At 41.2% G+C, this 24,344-nt stretch overlaps 1 protein-coding gene across 1 annotated transcript; it reads right to left on the reverse strand.

Moving 5' to 3' along the window:
* Positions 1-2,867: 2,867 nt before the first annotated feature.
* LOC139467405 (uncharacterized) lies at positions 2,868-3,908 on the reverse strand. Its single transcript, XM_071248957.1, has one exon. It carries the CDS (start codon positions 3,906-3,908, stop codon positions 2,868-2,870), a length of 1,041 nt encoding a protein of 346 aa, XP_071105058.1.
* Positions 3,909-24,344: the final 20,436 nt, after the last annotated feature.

The raw sequence follows: 24,344 nt of genomic DNA on the forward strand, positions 1-24,344 counted from the left end.
ATCCTAAAACCGTTTTAGTTTTAGTGCTGCGTTCTTCCTGTTTTCCGCCTCGGTAGAACCTAAGTCATTGGCATTTTATTACTCACACCTGAAAGACCTGAGGTTTGTGCTGAGATCAGCGAGCGGGAAAGCGACGGCACAGATTTACATCTTGTTTCATGTGGGTAGTTCTGTGAAGTGAGGTGAAATGGGGTTAACGTCGCGTTCAAGATTATATCGTTTATATAGCGACGTACATGTTTGTGTGTTTGCGGCTGCTTGTACTAATCCAGCATTATATGATAATCGGTTCGATAGTGCTTGCACTCACATACATTATTCTGGCTCTGAGAGAGCCAGTCCTTGTTCTATGCCCCTAACGCCGAGTGCCAGGCAGCGTAACAATATGTACCATCTTTTAACGTATTTTGGTCGAACCAGCGACCTTCCGCCCTTTGGGTAGACACTCTATCCATAACACCAAGAGGCGGTGCGTTAGGTCTATCAAATGAAACACGAAAATGCACATACAGGCGTATGTCGGTATAAATACAACAAAGAAATGGGTGGGAGGTAGTGAAACGAACTTCACGCGACCCCCCCAGAATATAAACAGCTACAAACTTTCAATTAAAACATGCCATTTGACATTTCCCACATCGCTACCTTCTTAGACGGGTGACAGAGAGCCAAGTGGTTAAAGCGTTCGTTCGCAATGCATCTTCCAGAGTGAAGGGAGTTAACTGACTGTAAAAGTCCAGTTTCCACCCTTAATGAACCTGGCTGGAAAAAGGAGTTAGATTTTGGTTGGACTAACGAGCCTATTCACAGTCCAATCAAAATTGCGCAACGAAATCGACATCCGGTTCGTAAACAGATTTTGGTCGCTTGCATGATTTGCAAAGGATGTATACCGCCATCTCGGCGTCAATAAATATTTTCCAAATCGTTTCATCTTTTTAATCAAGGTGCTCACGTGATTTGATGCACTTTGCGAAGTAAGACCCGTTTTCATAATATAGATTTTGACAATCGGTTAGATCGTCTTGACTGGGCGCCGCCATGTTATTTGAGCAAATGCAAGTGATATGAGATTGGTCAATATGAAGGTCATAGAAAGGACATAACTCGTAATAGCCTCTGGTGGCGCTACGATCAAGCCTTTAAATTGCAGCCTAGTCCGGCAAGAGTGGAAACTGGACTAAAGAGTCAGTTAACTCCCACGCCATGCGATTTCCATATATTTACATGTGTGAATCCCAAACTGGGGGACCCACACGTATGTTGGTCGGTAGAGGCGACTATATGGATCGGAGGGTTAGGCTCGGTGGCTTGGTTCATAGCGTGTCGTCGTACTGCGACGGCGCGGATCGTTGTTCATAATATCAGTCACTGGATTGTCTGGCTCGAATATTTACAGGTCGACGTTATATAGCTGGGCTGTTGGGGAGCGCGGCGTAAAACAAAAAAGAAACAAACACAATGTTGCGGTCCTCCCCCGTGGAATATTGTTATGATTGGCGTAAAACCATACATACTCACTCCACGGGTCAAGTGTAGAGGTTTAGTGTAAGTTGTAGGCTTGTCACAGGGGAATGATGGACCCAATGTGTGGCCGTCTAACCCGAGCCGTGGCGATGGACATGTACATGGTCACACTGAGGGTACATAAAGCCTCCATTCAATGGTTACACTACCACTCTGGGTTATATTAAACCATAGTCCTCGATGGAGAAGCCAACATCGATTTTGTCTTACCGCCATGTTTAAACTTTACAACAATGTGTTGTTGTACACTAGATATAACTACCTAATGTGCATTACTCGTCGCTGTTTTGCTGTGAGGGGCTTGAGTTGGATATTACACAAATGCTGTGCTGTGTACATGGAGATTTTATGTAATTATATATCTTAAGTATTTTGCATGTAGGGCAAGATAATCTTTATCCTACGTTCTGAGGCGAAATGCTTTATTTCGATACCACTTGTTGTAAAGTAGTTTTATGACAATAGTGAGTATAGTTTTACGCCGCTTTTAGCAAATGAATATTCCAGAGATATAACGCCGGGAGACACCAGACATTGGCTTTGCACATTGTATCCATGTGCTGTTACCTTCACCGTATAATGCTTGTAAACAACTACAGCCTCTCCTTGAAGTTGAAGATGGTTTGTTTTGGTTGTGTTTCAACAAAGTTTTAAAAATCCACGTCAAGTAGTCAATTAGTCAATTCGGCATTTACTCCAACATTAAGCTGACACGCCGTGATGTTGAACTAAACCTGTTGGAAGAGGAGCTAAACCCATCTCACTCACTCACTGAATATGTATTTCTGCATACACAACTGACGAAAACTGTAATCCATTCAAAACATAGGATATAATCAAAACAATTCATGTACAATCTTTGCTTTATGGTTACATCAGGTAAAAGTGACTAGAGAAATAACATTGACTGTATTTATAATGGTGCGCAATAGGTTAAAATGCAATCGTTGATACCTTAGTAACAGTGAGTGTTTTTACCATCAACCGTTCTTTCATAAATTTAAATAATACAACCAGTTTCAAAACGCAAATAAAACCGAACATATCCTTTCTACGGTTTATCGCAATATCAAAGAAATATATATACATGAATAGATGAGATCTGATGAAAAATCACTTAGTTCGTTATTCTCAATCATTTAACAACTTCCTCTTTTGGAAACAGTCTCTTCAAACCAACCTCACAGTGTTTTCGTATGTTGAAATATTTACCTGGTTAAAGTGTGACAAGAGGAGAGTCAAAAACGAAACAACTGCAAAACATATTGTCCTTTCTTTGTCGAGGCATGTCCACCAGAGTTATCCTCTTCACTATGGTCACAGAGAGTTGTCTCCCATTTCTATGACGAGATACTTTCTCCGGAGTTACCTTCTTCATGATAGTCTCCGAGAGTTGTCTCCCCTGAAAACACTGACTGACCACACGAGTCTGGGAAGGTTTGGGTTTCCTCTATCCTGACGCTTTTCGCAGCCTTTCCGCTTTTCTTCTTTCTTTTCTTCGTGGTGCATGAGAACATCCTTGGTCCTTTTCCGAAAGATTTGTCCGACAGCTTGCTACTAACCACAGACCTTGGTCTTGAAGCTACGATGACTTTCACATCCGGGGACATACGAAACCCAGGGTCAGAGTTCAACGGGAATATATTAGCATACTTCGCTCTTCTGCTCTTCATCACCATATTCTGGACTGGGTACTTGTCTCTGTCGTTCAACATGGCCGGGCTAAGTGTGGATGCGAGTTCTTTGAAGCGCTGATCCTGACCAGGCATCCCTTTAGCCATGAGAACCTTTCCACAATAAGTATTGTGTTTCTCCAGTTTTCTCTGATCAATCTCGACTACGGGTGGTAGCTTTGTTAGAAAGGCTTTATCCTGGTAAGTCACAATCTCCGTCCTTTCCCGCCTCACCTTCATCATCGGAAGCTGTTGCTGTCGTTTTCCACCGCTCCACGTGCGCTCAGCGTGCTCGGGCATACGGTAGATGACGACCGTGACGGGTGCTGATTCCATCTCGTGGTGATTGATCTGAGGAAGGTTCATCCCCGCGATTCGGTTCTCATCCTCCTTCTTCCACTTCTTCATCTTTCTTGACTGCTGAGCTTCAAATGCTCGTCTGGTCAGATCATGAATGTTTGACGACTTGTTTCTGGTGTGCCGGATATTAGACAGCGTCATCTCAAGATGGCGGTCCTGACTCACATTCTCGTGAAGGATGGTGTGCGTCAGCCTCGTTTTAGGTAACGCGTGCTTCACACACAAGTACTGCTTCATCTTGATATTCTTCGTCTTCTGACCAGACAGCTCTGCCTCTGTTGGAATCGGCCGAGCGTCATCTGATTTAGAACTTTCATTTGGTAGCGTCCTCAGCCCCTCTACCTCCATCGTGCACAAATCAGGGATAACACGTACAATGAACGTCAGTACTAGTCTGGGTGTATTTTCAGTAACTCAAAGTCACAGCTTTAAGAAGACAACATTGTCATCAATCTCCGATTGTTCTGCTGTGAGCTGATACCCACACTGCCTGTCTCCAATACGTACGTAAGCGTTCAGCACAAAACAAGATATCGGAGAAACCCGTTTGGACTCCACAACAACAACTGATGTTATGTATGTAATCCAAGCATGAGGTCAAATTTCCAAGTCGCTCAGTACATTAATATATCTCCAATATCGACTGCTATGGGTTTATACACAGAAAGATAAGATTGTCATAACATGGGCGTGTATCAGCAGGCGATTCACGTCGTGGGCGCAGCACACTTAGCAACTGGGATACGTTCTCCTATAGTGAAGTCAAAGAAACTGACATCCGTGTCAAATATACATATCTATCATATCAGGAAAGTCGACGAAGCGAGAAAATACTTCAGTCGCTTTGATTACATCGCAGTCCCCGGGGAGAGCTCTTGATACCGTTGACCCTGGTCTTGTTTGACGGGTATGTGGACCAAATCAAGGTTTTATCGGACCTGGTTAATTAAGACAGATTCACTGTAAACAGGTATTGTTATAGTGATATCAGGGCTTTGTGGAATGTCTAGGTCTTCAAACAGACGCCAACGAGCACAAAGGTTCAGATCGATAAAAATCAATGTTCAGTATTACGCCAATCCGTGATAAGGACAAAATGATGAACACTTGTACAATACCACGAAAACGTGTGACAGTACCTCTTCTTGTGTCAGTTATAACTACAAACCCAGTATTTCATTGAAGAGTCAGTATATTATACGCCGAATAAGCAATATTCGTACAGTCTGTCTCCGTTACAATCCAAACACTGATCGTTAATATCAGTAACCATTTGTATCCGTTTGGAAGATGTTCGAAGATGAATTACAGACCTTTGTTTTGGAGCCGTTCACAACAGACAAGCATTGACAACTAACTGGTGTATGCTCCCGACAGTCCCGAAGAAGAATAGAGGGTAATCTTTATCCGTCCACTACAATGCAGATAGGACAACAGTTGGAACCATATTGACTATTCATTGACACCGAGCAATATAGTCAATTCTGACCCGTCCACTACGGATTGATACCTTGCCCGTCAAGTGAAGGATGACTCACAACAAATGGCTCCAGGACCACTTCGACGTCAGATTACACGGAGGACAGTCAAGCAGAAAACAGACAGCTTAGCGATACAGTAATACCTTTAATCAGAGCCCCATACCTGCTCGTTGTGCACGTAAGAGGATCTGATACGTAATGGTGGCACTGAATCTATTTGGTATCAACTGTGTGTTGGTGGTAGTATAAGCTAGCGGGGATAGGGTTGCTAGCGACCTCGCTGTGGTTAATTTACCTGGCTCGCTGCCTCCGCTGGTCCCCAGACCACCTTGGAGGTTTAGATCACTAATTACATACGACAGTGTCACAGTCGCATTTGCAACAGCAGTATTGGTTACGCACGGAGTCCTGATTTGACCCCGCTGACAACCTGACAATGCTGACTGCACTCGACTAATTTTTTTATGCAGGGTTTAAAAATGATTGCTTGAAGATAAAGTTACCGTATGTTTTTTTTTAGTTTTTAAAGAGTATTGTCGGAGTATTTAATCTTTACCGCAATGAATATTGACGCTTCAACAGCGTTGAATGTTATATACACTGCCGGACAAAAGAAAGTATACACCAATGTTTGATAGTGGCTTAAAAAGAAAAAATAGACATGGCTATTCGATGGGGATATAATTGATACGGGTACCATAGTTGTGTTTTGGACCTTAAATTTGCAGTGTTTCGGCTATTGTTTTCAGTATAGTGTTTTTCTTTAACGTTTGTAATTTTTTTTATCAAATCCATTGTTCAAGTGCATACGCTCTTCTACCCTGCAGTTTAGTTGCATGTAATTTATAATTATTATAGATCCTGCAATGTCCAAGGTATAATGATTGTAAACAAAAACACAAAAATATTTATAATTTTGGATATAACTTGAACCTATATATCGTTCAATGTATGTCTTTTGTTTGAGAATATTTTTTTATGTATATATAAGTTAGTCATTATTTTTCTAGAAGCAGTTGAATGTCTCACAAAATACCGTTTAAATACCAAACTCCAATAATGTCAGTGGGATGACGTGATGGTTAAGTGGTGACTCGTCACGCCGAAGACCCCGTTCGATTCCAAAGATGGGTGCAAAGTATGAAGCCCATTCTTGGTGTCGTAATACTCTTAGGGTATTGTTATAAACGACGTAAAGAAATTATCACACACTTACTCACTAAATCTCATTATAGAAGTTTATGATAATGTGTTAGTGAAAATAAAACCGAGTGTTTGAAGCTAATTGAGCATTATCGTTGGGGCGATTGAACAAGGACCTCAACTCAACGATATGACATAACGTAGCCCTGAGAACAATGAGTTGCAGGTGGTACACATTAGCCGTGATTGGAGCCCCCCTCCACCACCACCCAAATCAATGTGAAGGCGATAATGAACTGGACGAGAGAAGCTTATGTTTAATGCCCCTCAAAAGAGGTAATAAAATATGACGATTGTAAGCATATAACTTGGTATACTATTACGGCATAATAACGAGGCTTTTCGACATTGTTGTGAAGAAAATAATCTGTTCATATTATTGTCGATAAATATATTTTGAGATATCACGTTTCTGAAAACCGTTGTTTGTGATCCTCCCCTGTTTGAATTCTCCAAGGCGATCTCATGAAGGTCTCATACTCAAACTCCAAGGTATAACGTGAGTGAGTGAGGGAGTGGAGTGAGTGGGCGAGGGAGAGTGAGTGAGTGTGTATATATGTATGTCTGTGTGTAGGGTGAGTGAGTGAGTAAATGTGTATGGTTATACTGCGCTATATCGGTTAGATCAGTCGGCGAGTGGACAACTGGATTGGCTTCACAGAATGTACCCATCTTTGGAGTCGAACCCAGGACTCCGTCCTGACAGATCAATGCTTTTATCCACTGGGCTACCCAATCGCAAACTAGAATGTAGTGGCGACACCCGTGCTCGTGGTAAACGCCTGAGACCTGCATTATTTCTGATTTCCTCTCACATTAAGCTGACACGCCGTGATATAACTAGAATACTGTTCAAAGTGGCGATGAACCCAACTCACTCACTCACTTACCCAGGATGTAGAGTGAATGAGTGGCTAGGCTTTCAGGTACAGCTGTGAATATTCCAACCATATCACAATATTCCAAACATATCACACCACGTAGTGGCTTTACAAGTGGTACCGGAGTCTACGATAGGACGATTCGAGGTTTGAACCACGACACAACCCAACAAGGCAACCACCCGAACACGAAACATGAAACTCTGTGTTGTAACTAAATAACAAGCAAAGATGTAGAACGAACAATTGGGTCCTGTTTCTCAAGCCTAAATCAATGGAAATTCCACCTAGAAAAAAGACCATATTCAGTCAATAATGGCCATGCTGCGTATCCCATTGCTTCGGCGAGTGTATCAATGCATAACACAGGGCGGTGTACATTGACCCTAGGCTCTCAGTGTGATAGCAAATCCATATTGTTGGAGGATATTCATACTCGGGTTTTTGTATCCGATTTAATGGAAAATATGACTCCAATTCCCAAAGTATTGTTATACGATACTTTAGCCATGTGGTTTGCACGCCTTAGGAATAAAGGTCTTCCGTAGGTCAAATAACGGTTTTGTTGATTTCAACATGTTGAAATAAAGATATGTCGCCGATCCGAGAGAATGTGTTTAACTGTATCGGCAGAATGGGGATGATATAGATATGACTGGAAATGAAAGAGTTATTGTATTCTTTTTCTTTTCAATTAGAGGTACGAATTCTGACTCGCTTAACAGTAACCTTCCTCAAATAATTGACTTTTCCGAAGCGGCTTCTAACCACTAGCTTGGTTAATTGTTAATTTCGGATGTACCGAATTCGTTACATCCAGAGTTGACAACAGCCGGTTATATGCAAAATAAGTCGTGTAAGTGATAAGAGTAATACTGTATGTGATATCCTTAAATTGACCAACTGTAATAAGCAGGATCTACTTGAAAAAAAACAATTAAACCTTATTAGTACGGACTCCGTTAATCCGTACACCTCGCACCCCGGACGATTGGTGTTGGTAACGTCTTTTTATGATCAGTGTGACAACGTATCCATTGTCCTTCTATCCGAAAATGTGTTTACCCGGGCGACATCATTGCGAACTGTAGCGTCCGGATTAGCTGGGTTTCTATGTATTCAGTGTCTGCTTCCAAATTTAAAGTTAAGCAGTGTAAGTTGAGAAGATTTCTTGTCAAAATATGATTTGTCTGTTAAGTGTAAGAAATGATTCGCAGAAGACTTAGCGTATAGTATTTATTGAATAACATTTTATAATCACACTTCAGTTTAGCTGCCGGAATAAGGTATTATGTATGCAGTTTCGATACTTTAACAAGAGCGAGTATTTTACACATCGTTAGAATCATCCAATCTATATCATGACTGAGAAGCCAGACATGGGTTTGATACATTTTACCCATTTGGGTAATCAAACCCGGGCCTTTTCCATGACCACACTAGGCAACCTAACCGTCCCTTATCAAACAAGAGCCATCTGAATAGTGTTGCTGACTCGCTCAGTCTTCCTCCGAACAAGACATCGTTCTATATATATTGTACGAGGGAAGAATAGCCTTAAGGATATTTAATGAAGCCAGCTTTATGTTCATAACTGAATAGTTTATTACACAAGAAAGTACAACAACAACACTACGAAAGATATCGAAAATGACAAAACATATCTTTATCAGATATATTCTAAGTAAAACATAATGATAATAATGTGTGAGTGAATGAGTATCGGTTTACGCCGCTTTTAGCATCATTCCAGCTGTATGACGAAGGTGACAATAGAAGTGAGCATCACATATTATTCCATTTGTGGAATTGAAACAAGGGCCGTCTGTTACGACCGAACGATTTAACCATTACGCTACCCCTCGCCCCTTAAAACTGTTTGGAATATAATGATGAAGATAATGCTGATGATGCCGATGATGATGAATACATAATTAATTAACTGTTTCATTAGACGTGAAAGGCAAGGAGTTGCATAGTTGCATTACTAGCCTGTCACACACACACACACACACACACGCACACACACACGCACGCACGCACACACGCAAGCACGCACGCACGCACACACGCAAGCACGCACGCACGCACACACACACACCATTCATACTTTTCTTTAATGCAAAAGCTCAAAATAATGTAGCAAGCCTAGATTTTCCCCAGGTTCTGAATCTCTCATCTCCCTTTTCAATATAAATGGGAGTTATTTGTTTCCATCAAAATTATACATTTTCAGAGACTAAGCGTTTGTCTATACAATTGCTGACACGTCGTTATTTCATTCCGCCACTCACACTCAATGAATTAAAACATTGCAACAACAAGCAACATCGATCGAAAATAAAAAGTTATAACGTTTGAGATGTGTCTATCTCTTGTCAATAGCACAACCATGATGCGATGTATAAAGTCACATAAATACTGACAACAACGTGTGCTATGTTTAAAAATCAGTTCACAAGAATGTCAAACAGTGGAGACCATATCTTTTTCATACAAAGATAACGCATCCTTGTTAGGAAAGTTCAACTGCTAAGCTCAAAGTCATGCTCAACTCAAAGCAAAATGTCATGGTAAACTAATGTCATTCACTCGCTCTACGAGAGTGTTTTCTTTTCAAGACAATGGGAGCACAGTTGGATACGTTAATTTGAAGTCGTTCGTATTCACGACTTATTCACAACGGATTAGAGTTATCTCCCTTGTACATTCACTCTGCTGTGCATATTTAGCTTCTTCCCGTAGAGGAATGTATCTGTTCTTTGCCTCCAAAGACTCATCGGCTTAATCGTATATCTGACTGGCATCGCAGACACAGCATTAAACGTCCCTTCCTTGTGAAGTTTGAAAGGATACGACACATCATGGAGGTCGCCATGTTTTCCTTTCAGGGGAGGCAACTTTGCCTTCTCACAAATCTGCACTTCCGGTTTACGTATGGCCGATGTGCGTAGAACATCTCTTCCAAGAACACTACTCCTATCGACGTATGGCAACGGAGATGGGCCATATCGTCTCTCAAAATCTTCAACACACTGTACCATCCGTATCCTTTTCCTTGTATCGACGTAAGTGTTAATAGTCTCATTAAATCGCTTTTGTGGCGGGGTATGAAACACATCCAAAGACAGCGAAACCTTGCTAAGAGACGGGAAATGTATGTTGTTGTACGAAAACCCGTACTCATCTCCGAAGTCGTCGTTCATGTCGTACATTGAGAGGTAGGCTGGGCCGAGGAAGATGTGTCGGTCTTTGTGGATGTGTTCGCTGTATTTAAACACTTTCTCCGGTGTTGAGGGAGGCGCGATGTCAGACTGTGCTGTGTCGGTCTGTTCTTCATCCACTGAAGCCTTGCGTGGACTGGTGGCCCCTTCAGACATGGCTGATCTCCTTGAGGCGATCAGTCGGCCTCAGTTCACACTAACCAGATTTACAAATCAAGGTATTAGCACACACGGATTTATCTGCTACTTTAGAATCAAATCCAAGAAGGATTAACGTTCGTTTTTTTGTTGAATACTGTTCGATTTAGTCACTGGTAAATAGTACTCACTGGTCCGCACCTTGTTTAAAGCCTCATAAACACAGATCCACTTGGCGGACGCTAGCTCCCGAAGTATTTTGAAAATATCCGTTGTCTAGGGACACCGAAGGCCGTTCAAAATTTAGAGAGGACATAATCCGTCTCTCCTGTCAGATATACCTGTAACCTTTGATCTTGTTGTATACACACCACTGTAATAACAGACCTCTATCTGTCACGTAGTAAAAAAATAGTGCTTTAGTCTGGCGTTAAATTTCCAATCACAGTCATAGACGCGCAAATATGAATCTCACCTTGTACATTCAAACGTGTATCCACTTAGATAATACAAATGCGATCTCATGCCCACGGGTGATATATCCCATTTGTATAAGCGCATTCCAGCAGCCTACAGATCGAGTCTGTGACGTCAATTTAACCTGACACCCCAATTGTTTCGTCAAAGTATCAAACTGATCTCCAGGCTGTCTATATTATTTCAAGGCAGCAGAGGAATTAACTATAACATCGTATATCTACGTATAATCGACCGTAGGTCCTTCGAAGACAGGGACGTTGGCGAAACTGTCTACACGCCAATTTAAATCGTGCAAAGATTGCTCACATTTGTTTTTGTCTCATTGTATGTGGACCATTTACACAGCAACCCCTTGAATGTAGCTTAGATGAGAAGGTTCGATCTGTCTACAAGCGGAGATCAACTCAAACAATAGTCAATACATTCGAACTGCAGTCGGGAGGGAGTGAAGTGGTTGTGATTGGTGGAATCACGCTACGGGGTAACGGGACACCGTGCTCCGGGTGGTGATGGGCCGTCGGGGGTTGCTGTTCGATATAGGCCGGAGTATTGTAATTGATTCGTTTTGTACCAATACTTGCTAGGACAACTGGTGGGTAGATTGTGTCTCGGACCTATTGTGACTACGTCGTGAATCCCTTGAGCTTACCGCTGTGGTGCAATCGACACTTGTTTGTGACAGGTCGTGGGTATGCTGTGTGTGCGACCTCTTAGAATGAACAAGGTGTTAGAGATTGCTACACACACTGTAACTACAGTAAACCACCGATTTAACGAACTCGAGAGTGTTTTCAATACTCCTCGCTGAAATGACGAAAGTCCTGAAAGTCCTGTTGTAACGTATTCGACAGGATATCAAAATTCCTCATAAACGCTCTGTATGAGATATTCAATTTTTATTACTCCACGGGATCTTCTGTACTCCTGATATAACGAACACTATGGGATTTTCAATATTCCTAATTTCACTTCATGCGATCTTCTACACTCCTAAAGGCCTTGGGATCTCAAAAGTATGATAATACGAACTCCATGGGATCCTCGATACTCTTTATATAACGAACTCCCTGATACGTTCAATGCCCCTGTTAGAACGAACTCCAAGGGATATTCAAAACTTCTCATATAACGAACTCGACAGGATATAAAAACTCATATAATTTCCATCAGATCTTCAATACGACAAAACTCCATGATATCTTCAATACTCCCGATATAACGAACTGCATGAGATCTTAAATACCCTACATATAACGAACTGCACGGGATATTCAATACTCCTGATTTAGCGAATCTGATATAAGGGATTTTCAGTACCCCTGATATTACTAACTACATGGGATCTTCAAAACTCCTCATATAACGAGGTCGACGGGATATCAAAACTCATATAACGATGTAACTAACTCTGTGAGATCTTCAGTACTCAAAAACTCTTCTTCTGATATAACGAACTGAAGACACATCAGAGACAGAATGGGAGTAGGCGAGGGGCGTTCAGTTTAATCTAGAATTCCAGTTATCTCGTACCAAATGCTCAGACTACACTCATATCAAAGCCAGCAATAAACTGCACTTATTTAGGGACCGACCATTTGACATTCTATGGGACGGGAGATTTTGTATAGAGATAAGACACATTTTCAAGTATAGCTGCAGAACCAAATTGTTTTGTTAACCCAAGAATATCAAATGGTCTGTGCTTTCATGCTAAGTGAGCGGCTACCCGGTAGGATGAGATGGTAATGTTAATGTGGCTGTTAACCTTCTAGCGCCTCACAGGCAGCTTGGGTTGTATACTCCCCAGGGAGCTGAGAATGAAAGTCGATTGCATACTGATCCATTGACCGGGATAATAATTGTGTAGCGCTATGAGCTTCCACTTGGTGAATGGAATCTGGCGCATTATAAATGCACTTATTATTATTATTATTGTTGTTGTTGTTGTTGTTACTATTATTATTATTAAGTACTTCACAATGGGATATTCTTTCATCACTCATGATCAGCACAGCATCCTGATTGCACGCATCTCGCAAGACGTACACTTATTGGTGTAGACATTGTAAAATTCTCTGAGTTTTTGGTACACAAGCCTACACTTGGGCCATGTGTGAAATGTTCGCTCGATGACTACCTTTAATCCTTGCATGCAGCGTCGTACGAACTTGTGCCAGAATTATATAACACGACATGTCATGTCATGATTCTGTCCTCGTGTCACAGTTATTTCATAGTCACAAGTTTTCAAATATAAAGGTCACGATTTCCAAGCCTAAATCGCAATTAGGTCGGCCGGATTAACAAAATTCTGGACTAACGAATGATCCGTACGTCGTTGTGTCCCTTTGAATGTATATTAACGGTACCAACAATAATCTTCCAGATAAGGGTCTTTCTGGTAGCCTAGTGGTTAAAGCGTTCGCTCGTCACGCCGAAGACCCGTGTTCGATTCCCGACATGGGTACAATGTGTGAAGCCCATTTCTGGTGTCCCTAGCCGTGATATTACTGGAATATTGCTTAAATGCGGCGTAAAGCCATACTCACTCACTCACTCCAGATAATGGGGTTTCCGGACTGACGGGGTCCGGACTAACGAGGTGTATTCAGAGATGATTACGTCTATTGTAGTTCAGATGTATCAGATGTATACAGCTGGAAAAAGGTTAAGCACCACCCCTTTTCATATTTTTCTCTGAATTCCATGTATCTTAAGGACAAATGTCCAGTGTACCACTGATAACGTATGTTCCTCCACATGGCAGCAAGTACTGGGTCATGTCACGTGACAGGCTGGGGGTGGTGCTGTTTTCACATGAACTATTCCTATGCATTGCCATATACAAATAAAAGAAATCCTTATGATTCATCGTGACAGATTTATGCCACCTACCACCCACCCCACCCCTCATCGATTGATAAATGGTCTCAGAAAATGCATAGAGGCTATTTTGATATGGAAATATATGGTAAGTACTGCTTAATTATTTTCCATATTATGAATGCTAGTATTTACCCGTTCATCTGAATGTAAGGATGCTAGTATTTACCCGTTCATCTGAATGTAGGGGTGCAAGTATTTACCCGTTCATCTGAATGTAAGGATGCAAGTATTTACCCGTTCATCTTAATGTATGAATGCTAGTATTTACCCGTTTATTTGAATTTAGGGATGCAAGTATTTATCCGTTCATCTTAACGTAGGGATGCAAGTATTTACCCGTTCATCTTAATATAGGGATGCAAGTATTTACCCGTTCATCTTAATGTAGGGATGCAAGTATTTACCCGTGCATCTTCATGTATGGATGCAAGTATTTACTCGTTCAACTTAATGTAAGGATGCAAGTATTTACCCGTTCATCTTAATGTAGGGATGCAAGTATTTACTCGTTCATCTTAATGTAGGATGCAAGTATTTACCCGTGCATCTTATTGTAAGGATGCAAGTATTTACTCGTTCATCTTAATGTAAGGATGCAAGTATTTACCCGTGCATCTTGATGTATGGATGCAAGTATTTACTCTTTCAACTTAATGTAATGATGCAAGTAAATACCCGTTCATCCTGATCTATGGATGCAAGTATTTACTCGTTCAACTTAATGAAGGGATGCTAGTATTTACCCCAATCATTTTAATGTAGGGATACAAAAAACAGTTTGAAAGGTTATATGTTTAACGATGTTTTACTCCCGAATGAACACGGAGAACCCACTTTCTATTTCATTTTTCAATTCGCCATACTCGAGGTACTTCTAAACAAAACAGGGGCGGGCGGGTAGCCCAGTGGTTAAAGCGTTCGCTCGTCACGCCGAAGACCCGGGTTCGATTCCCGACATGGGTACAATGTGTGAAGCCCATTTCTGGTGTCCCCCGCCGTGATATTGCTGGAATATTGCTAAAAGCGGCGTAAAACCATACTCATTCACTCACTCTAAACATTATGTTTACGTTGGCGTGTGTATTCCCACTTTTCTAACTGTCAACATGTAACTGATCATTTCACGAGCGCTTCGAACACTTCGTGACTTGATTGACTACACACGGTAACAATGCTGCATGACACGCCCCAAAAATGTCTGCTAGGTTGTCAGATCACATTGAGCACAGCATTATTAATAGGTATAAGTTATAGTCATTTATAATAATTCTTCGGGTTTGTTGATTGGTTGTTTTGTTGTTTAACGCCGCACTCAGCAGTATTCCCGCTATAAAACGGCGGCTTCTCAATCGTGTCTCGGCCAGATAATCCAGTGAGTGATATTGGCTATCAAACAAGTCACCGAGACAGACCATCTGCATGGTCGCCTTTTACAACCAGCATAGATTTCTGGGGAGCTATTCTAACCCGGATCCCCCCGGGGCGTCGTGTTTGATATATCCGGATTGACGGAAGCATTTGTAATTGTACTAAAAGCTACTGTAGACGTTCCTAACAGTATTTGTTCAGGTAGCTATCGTATTAAAGAGATTTCACTGTACATAGTTTCTCTCTACATGTAGGTTAATCTCTCACTATTAATACCGGGTGTATTACGTATACAGGTTATGACTGGATACACAGATTGTTGTTGCCATATACATTGAAAATCCGATATACCGCAAGGTTCCGTTCGCTAGTATCCGAATTAAGGAATCATGGGTATGTATATTATGACTCTTTAATTGTATCGAAATGTTCCAAATTAAATCGTCCATATTGTGGGGTTTCTAGAGTAACGGCGTCCGGACTAACGAAGTTTCACTGTATACAAAACACTCCCGTGTTACAATGACATGTATAATACCAGATTTCACCAGGAACGACAGTCCGACCCCTGTTTAAACCGACAGTTTCTCAGCAGATTAATGTTACTGATTGTTTTAGGGTGTAAGATGATTATTTTTGTTAAACAGCGATCTGTCGCACATGACACATAATCCGGCATCTACATTACTTCTGTAAGTTACACCCTGTAGTCAGAACCGGGTCCGTTCCACAAAGCGATTTTAGGACTGACACTAACTATCATGCATAGAAAATTCAGTTGTCTTGTTGAGATCATTTTGTGGAACGGCACTGGGTAAAATATACCCTTCCCAATTGAATCCCATTCGATGCAGTGTCCAAGTTTCTTGGAAATATTTTGATACCAGTGATACTACGGGGGTACTGTGGAAGTATTAAGCCCATATTTACATATTCTGTCGTGTCCTTACTGAAAAATTGCCACACTAAATACCATAAGGTGAAAGCATTCCGTTAGACAGCCCCGTTGAAATACCATTGAACCCAACATACAACCACTTTTGCTGTGACATTAAAGATCCTATAAAACCATTCAAAGTTTCATCAACACTGCTATTTTCCATCACCTTTGACAGACATACAATTACACAATATCCCCTCTTGACAGATATTTGGCAGCCGACGACACTAATGCGTTTTGTCAAAGAGATTGAGTAACCCTCTGACTTATCATTTCAACAGCTTTGCATACATGGGACGATACCCCAGGGAGATTGTATAGTGTCGTAGTCCTATCGAGGGTACATACTGTGAGGCTCGGTGGCTGTGAGCCAATCGATCGTTGCCCAGTATTGAAGGATTATGATAATCTTGTGTATAAGGATCGCAGCGGGGGACGCCTCTTATCTCGAGATCACATTAACACCGACATCTATTACGTTATTACAGGCTCTTCAAGCGTTCAATGTTTAAGTAAAATAGTCAGTGAGTATTTTAATGCCTTCTTTCACTATACCAGTCATGACACGACGGAGGCCAACAAGAATGGGCTTTACTTGACACACTGTACCCATGTGTGGAATCGAACCTGTATAAAATGCGTGTTCAGAGAACACTTTCACCACTTGGCATCTTGGGTACACGGATATATCGGCGTATGAAGAGGCAACATTTGTTCCTTAAACCAGAGACCATATATGGTCTCTGCTTTAACCCCATATGTGTTAAATTGTACCAAAATTTGTCTCGGGTCACTATTATATTATAGAGACCCGAGCCTGAGCACTCTATCCATTTAGTCACCTTTTTCGACAAGCATAGATTGTTGTGAACCTATTCTAACCAGGACTCTTCACCTGTTTTTTATTGCAAACAGATAGATAGATAATGCCTCATTTTGATTGTTTTTTTTTCATATCGTATTTAACCAAAGAAAGTAACTAACCAGCAATAGAAATACAATTTTTATTTAAAGAGTATCTTGAAAAAATAGAATATCGTGGCATTTGATAAAAAAAAAACATCAATGAGCGCTGTAATAAAAGATACATATGTCACACCAATGTAATCAGAAAAGTGTTTCTTTAAATATACCATTAAACCGCCTCTGCATATATAGGGGATAACCCAGCAACAAAACGTCACATCCTCGCCATGCATCGTGTTGCCATGGTCACACTGACGCAGACAGGTTACATGTTACATTTATGAAACCATTTCCCTTTGTCGTATCGACATGTAATCAAACACAACACAGTTTCTTTGATGCCAAACCATGGGTAATGACATATACGGGAGCGGGGTCAATACACACAGTCACGCCATGCATATACTCCCAAGGGAAATTGTCAACATTGAGTCAATATTGTCAGTGAACCACACAAATCCAATATATCCACAGCGTTTGTTTTAGCATACTATGTACAGTATAAGCAGATTATCTTTTGCGATAATGTTTTTTCTCAAAGCAGTGTGCATCATCTTTAACTCGCAGTCAGGAGTTCCAACATATTATGTTTATCTATTCTTTTCCAAAATCGCACTTCTCTAAAAAGAGGCCATGAGGATTAAAATGATTAAAATTAGAATATAATGCACAGTAAGTCCTTTCTTAATCTCGAAGTCATAGGTATCAACGAATATCCATATTGATAGGATTGCCAATATTCGTTTATTGTGCGTTAAAGCATTCTGCCAGGTCATTAAACACATCGCTTTACACGATCTCGAGTTCGAGTTAACGAGGCTTCACAGAATATTACAATAATCATGAAACGTATCTAAAACATATAATATTTGAATTCTTCCAAACTTACGTCTAGAATATAACAGTATAACAATACCATCCCGGAGGAATGACAGGAGTATACGCCAAAGAACCTGAAAACTGTTGTATTCGGTCAGTCCTGACACTCTGTTTTAAAGCGTGTGTCATTTTGAATAAGATCATTGAGTCTTCTTGAGGAGACAACATGCCCCAACCTCCTACCTCCTCGGATCTTTCTAGGAGTATGAGCAGGAATAACATGGCGGCAATCCTGTTCCAGCTTCAGGTCCAGGGCCATGCTAACTGGTGAGACAGTCCCATTTAAATACACCCCCCTTTCTAGCTGATCTGAAAATGTTCCTTGTAAAGTTGCCTTTGCAATTGAGTCTAAAGCAAGGTTTAAAGAATTACTGGAATTTAGTCCCATGAAAAGAGAGGACTTTTGTGAATTTACCGTCAGGCATTCTGCTCCATTGCGATGTGAAGTCGACACATTTGGCCTGATTCTATTCACTGAATAAACATGGCTAGGGTTAATTCCTTTCAACCTGAAACACACTTTGTTCTTTTGGATGTAGCTGTTGCCAATCCGCCGTGGAGATCGTCGCTCGTCAGAAAGAAGTGGGATATCGGGAAGATGTAACACTTCCGGTTTGCCGTAGCAGACGACATCGGGACCGGTTTCATCTGAATGTCCTTTGTCCATTGAGATCCCAGTTTTCTCTCGTTTATGCATAAACGTGTAACTCCTTGCAGTGAGAGGTTTGGGACCTGGTGAAAAACTGGAATGAATAAAAGGAAGACATTTTGTTGAAGCGCCGGGATATCCACATATTGTCGCCATCTTGGCAAGATTCAAATCGCTCTCCATTTGCCGTTTTGTCCTTGGAGTTGAGACGGAATGACTGTAAAAGCTCATACTGGCGTCAGTGTTTCAACGTTCATACCAGGCCAGAATCATAACATGGTTTTGGTTCGTAGGTTTCCAATGTGTGTTAGCCTAACCTCGCGAAGATTGTTTAAAACTCTTACACACACTTCAGTGACTCTAAAGAACTGCGACACAAACATCACGAACAACTTTAAACTGGGTTTCTATGTGTGAGTGTATATTACGGTGCGCGTATTTCACTGCAAACGCTCTTAGGAAACGCGAAGGCTTAATCCATAATCCAATAACAACAGGAACTCAGTGAACATTAACAAAAGTATTTACCCAGTCGGTGGTGGTATTATTTCCGATCTGCTTGACACATGATATCAGTTGTGTTCTAGGGCAGAAAAGAACACAGTTTTGTTTACTTTTCCTTCTCCAGAACAAACATCTCCGCCTAGATAGGCTCCTCTCACATATCCTGATCACAAATATTAGATCGGTGTTTGCAGATCTGCGTTTAACGATGGACGATGATCACGCGCTTTCTCCTTGCGGTGTGATATATATGTATACGTCTCCGGGTGGAATCTTCACAGGGGATATATCTTGTTCATAACCAACCCGTAATAAATGCACTTCTTTTATCCATCAAACAGAATTATAAAATCCAAAGTTGAAGTTCCATGAAGTTTATTTTCAGCTAAAGATCAACAGGGTATACGAGAGACTCATTGTCACAAGACTTCACGCGTCAGTCATAAACGGGTTACTCAACAGCTCACGTGTTCGTAGATACAATGTCCATATACTTATGTAACCAATTCGAATTCTTTAACAGTGTGTATGAATGTCCAGTTTGTCCAACGAACAATGACCTGTTTAACCCACAACGGGCAGTCCTCGAAGCGCCAAGCCTACTTCCCTGAGTTTAACTTTGTTATAGCGCTTAGTGGTTGGTGACCGTAATATATAACAAATTAATTTAATTCTATATTGCTATAGACTCTTAAGGGAGGATTTTCCTAGCAAGTGCGGGCGTTCTATTGCTTTTGTTAGCAATCAGCACTGACGTTTATGCTCATACTGCCGGGAGGTATATGCCGTGTAATTCATTGCATTGAAAGCGTAGTCTTGTGTGGCTTTGACATAGAAATTGAAATAGCCACATTGTCAAGAGGGTCTAACTGGGTGAATTTCAGGCTGGCGAATGAAAGAATATATATAAGATCATATTAGAGCGGGCTTGTTCGGCTTAGGGATATTGCGACGTGACAGTCGGTTATTTGTTCATAAAGGGGTTTGGAATTATTCTATTAGCTGTGGTATTCATAAGGGAAATTGAACGAAGTTTCAACAATGCCAATCACCACAGTGTGATAGAGGCCTGTTGACAGCATACATGCTGTGAATGAAATATTGAACAAAAGATTGTTATAAGGCATGCTCCAGAACTGATATATAGTGATATCATAAAAGAAACTTTTATGACGGATATATGTATATGTTGATTCTAATATCAAAAAAGGTGAATTGTTTAAATAGACAGGGCATAAATATAGAAATTGGTTTATTTGTTATGTGTGCTGGGGTAGATTAAATTCAAAAGTAAATAACGTTTGCGCTATTGACAAGAGTCGGTGTGTATGGTTATACGACGCTTTAAGCAATAATCCAGCAATATGGCCCTCACGCATTGTTCCCATGTAGGGAATTAAACCCGGTCTTTGGTGTGACAAGCCAAAGCTTTAACCACTAGGCTACCCCCACCGCCCAGTACCGACAAGAACATACTTAGAAACACCCGAAATATAAATATTGATTGCTCTTCTACTTCATGGTTTAGGCGTGGCTCGATCATCTAAGTTGCCCTAATGCTCTGTGCATAGTTTCGTCTCTTAGGTGTACCAGGAACCAATGATCGTAGGTTTGAATCCAGCATTCGCCTTGATTTATCACAAAGAGGTAAACGTCTTGTACAGCACACCACTTTGCCATTTCCTCACACATTAAGTTAAATTTAAAACTGTTAAAGCCGCGTTAAAGCCAACTCACTCACAATATAAACAAAGAAAACTACACGTACCATCCATGAAATTGCAATTTTCACTGTTGCTAGACTCATATGCATTTAAAATGCCAAAGGATTTTTTTTACGGCACCGTAATTGTCAATCGTGATATTGAATCTGCCGATAGGCCAAGTTATAAAAGGATTCCAGCGGTGACGAATATGCGAGACTGGCTAACATCTAACGTATGCTTAAATTGCAATAAAACTATTTTTACTTTGGGGATAATTTGACGTCTTCGGGGCATTGTTTACACCAATCACCCCTAACAATGGCAAAAATAACATGCCGAGAAAACATGATTGCAAATAACGTCTCATTAGAGATCATTGTGGCATGCACAAATAGTGGGCAGTTTGATTGTCGCACACACAGCATTCACATCCCTTTAATCATGCAGGTAATTCGTCTTCTAGTCTGAACATTCTTTTTGGCGAATAATTGGCCGTTTTCATTGTTCGGTGTTTTCTGTTCGTGTTAATTGTATTTTATTACACAACTGTTGTATTTACGTGGTCAAACGCGGGTGTGGAACATAATGTTTATTATGGTTTTACAAAGGTATCGCTGGCTGGACGGAAAAGGTAAATAACAAACATTGTGGGAATTATTTGATCATGAAGAAGAAAAAAATCGACATGTTAATATTATTTGTTAAACTTCTATTGCAAAAGAAATGTGTAATTGTATTTTGCATCTTTTCTGTCTTTTGCATCCTCAAACTAATTTGTATGCAAAATTGTGTGTGTGGCGGCCACTACCGGAACGTCAGTAACGCAGGGTCATCGAGTGTAGAGGGAGAAGAAAGAGGAAATGCTTCCCTTTTCGCGAACAAGGGATCACATCACACGACCAAAGAAGTCACCTCACCCCCTCCTTCAGCAGACCGCCTCCGTGGTCTAGTGGCAGAGCGTCCGCACGGAGAGCGGAAGGTCCCCGGCCGCATCATACCAAAAGACGTTAAAAGATAGTACTTGTTGTTACCCTCTCTGGCGCTCGGCATTCAGGGGTCAAAACAAGTACTGATCGGCTGTGTCTGAGTGGAGTATTCATGTTCACACACACACACACACACACACACACACACACACACACACACACACACACACACACACACACACACACTAACACTAACACTAACACTAACACACTAACACTAACACTAACACTAACACACTAACACACACACACACACTAACACACACACACACTAACACTAACACACACACACACACTAACTAACTAACTAATACTAACACACTAACACACAATGCACAATGCACAATGCACGTCGCTATATAAGTGCAATAATCTTGGCCGCAACGTTAAACCCCATTTCACCTCACCTCACCCTTCTTCAGCTAGCTGACAAGTAAAATATATCATTACGGCATAAATCCCACCATGCTTTACTGAGAAGCAAAGGATTATAATAGGGGCGTGTCCAAGATATAAAAAAACCTGTCAGCCAAAGTGTGAGTGAGTGAGTTGCTTTTATGCCCCCTTTAGCAATATTCAAGGAACATCACGACGGGAGCAGGAATCTATTAGCTGAAAATATATCCATTCACAACAAACACAATATGACTCTTTCTTTATTATTTTGCATTCTACGTGCGAGAATGATGCCTTTGTACCACTAATTGTATATGTGTACCTTTGCCTATGGTAACGGCATGTAGTGTTCGTTAAACAGATATATATATATATATATATATATATATATATATCAAACCAGAGAGTCCAGTTTATGCATATACCAACAAGAGTTACCTCCCCGTAAATGTTATGTGACTGTGCCCAAATCGTTTGCCAATGAACAATGTATCCTGTAATGTGTACTGCGATGTTTACAAGAATATATTTTGTTCATGTGCGCGTGGTTAATTACAAGAGTTGACAAAAAAAAATGATTTTTTTGTTTTGTTATGTCATTTAGTACAAGGGACACGCTATTATATGAAACGTGTCACGGTTCCATGTGCGAAGAGACGGGCCATTATTATTCGTCCCTGCTAATCTGACAACTACTCTGAATGTGTTACAAAAACGGGATTTAGGTTGAACAAAATGTGTTTCCCAACAGTACTTAAAAATATAGAACAATATATGAGGGACGGGGGGTAATTGTAGGGACGGGCTGGTCCTGGCAAACAAGACGTGTGTGTTTGTTGTTTGACGCCGCACTCAGCAATATTCCAGCTGTATGACGACATTCTGTATATAATCGAGTCTGGACCAGACAATCCAATGACTACCATCTTGAGTATCGATCTGCGCTATTTGGATACGATAACATGTATCGACCAAGTCAGCGAGCCTGACCAACCTCGTGTGTGCGTGTGTGTGTGTGTGTGTGTATGTGTGTGCGTGCCTGTGTGTTTTCTTTAAACCAATTCATTCATTCATTCATTCAGTGTTGAACCGCCCCGTGGTCTAGTGATAGATCGTCACGATATGGCTGAAATGTTGCCGATGTGACGTTAAATCTTAACTCACTCACACTCTAGTGATAGAGCGTCCGCCCGGAGAGCGGAAGGTCGGGTTTCGATAACGTATGGTACTTGTTGTTTCCTCTGTCTAGCGCTGTACACTAATGGGTAAAACATGGACTGGTCAGCTCGGTGTCAGAATACCGTGTCTGAATGGGGTATTCATGTAGAACTGCGATATGGTATCTCAGTGGGCTGGCACAATAATATCGGCTTTAGTTCGGACAAATACAAGCAGACACACGCACGCAGACACACACAGTCACGCACACACACACACGCGCGGGTGCATGCACGTCGCTATATACGTGCAATAATCTTGAACGCGACATTTCACCACACCTCATCTCACCTCATACAGTGTTGGAGGACTTGCATGTATTCCCCTCACAGAAGCAGATTAACCTACAGCTTGTCAAGTCGGTCTCAAACAAAGGAAATCAGCATGCGTGACGTGCGGGTAGATTGTCTGTCAGCGTAGGTTTCAAGTTAGGGTCTGGTCGTACAGCCACAATGCTTTGATTTCCAACACAACGTTTAGAGTAATCTTGTCAATGACTCTGATATTGTTATCACTATTAATTCAATGGTTGTTTAATGGAAAAAAGGAACAATATCGACCAAGAAGTAATTCTGCCTCTGTGTACTGTGCATTTGTTCCTACGGGAGGTGATTTAATATACGCGGGGAAGGAACATGTCTGTGTGGTAAGGGGGGTGGGGGGAATAAACAACCGTGGTGGATTAAGGTAGAAATATATCGTAAATCAAATTAGAGGAAATACTTGATCCAAAGTTGGTGACAAGAATACGGGTGAGGGGTTAGTGGTTGGATGAATTGCAGATGAAGTGGTCGCTCAATCGCATCACTGTATCTACGTGGCACAGATACATCACTGTATCTACGTGGCCCAGGTGCATCACTGTATCTACGTGGTCCA

Source organism: Haliotis cracherodii, unplaced genomic scaffold, assembly GCF_022045235.1.
Source record: "Haliotis cracherodii isolate W230 unplaced genomic scaffold, xgHalCrac1.p SCAF_2, whole genome shotgun sequence".
Classification (NCBI taxonomy): Eukaryota; Metazoa; Mollusca; class Gastropoda; order Lepetellida; family Haliotidae; genus Haliotis; species Haliotis cracherodii.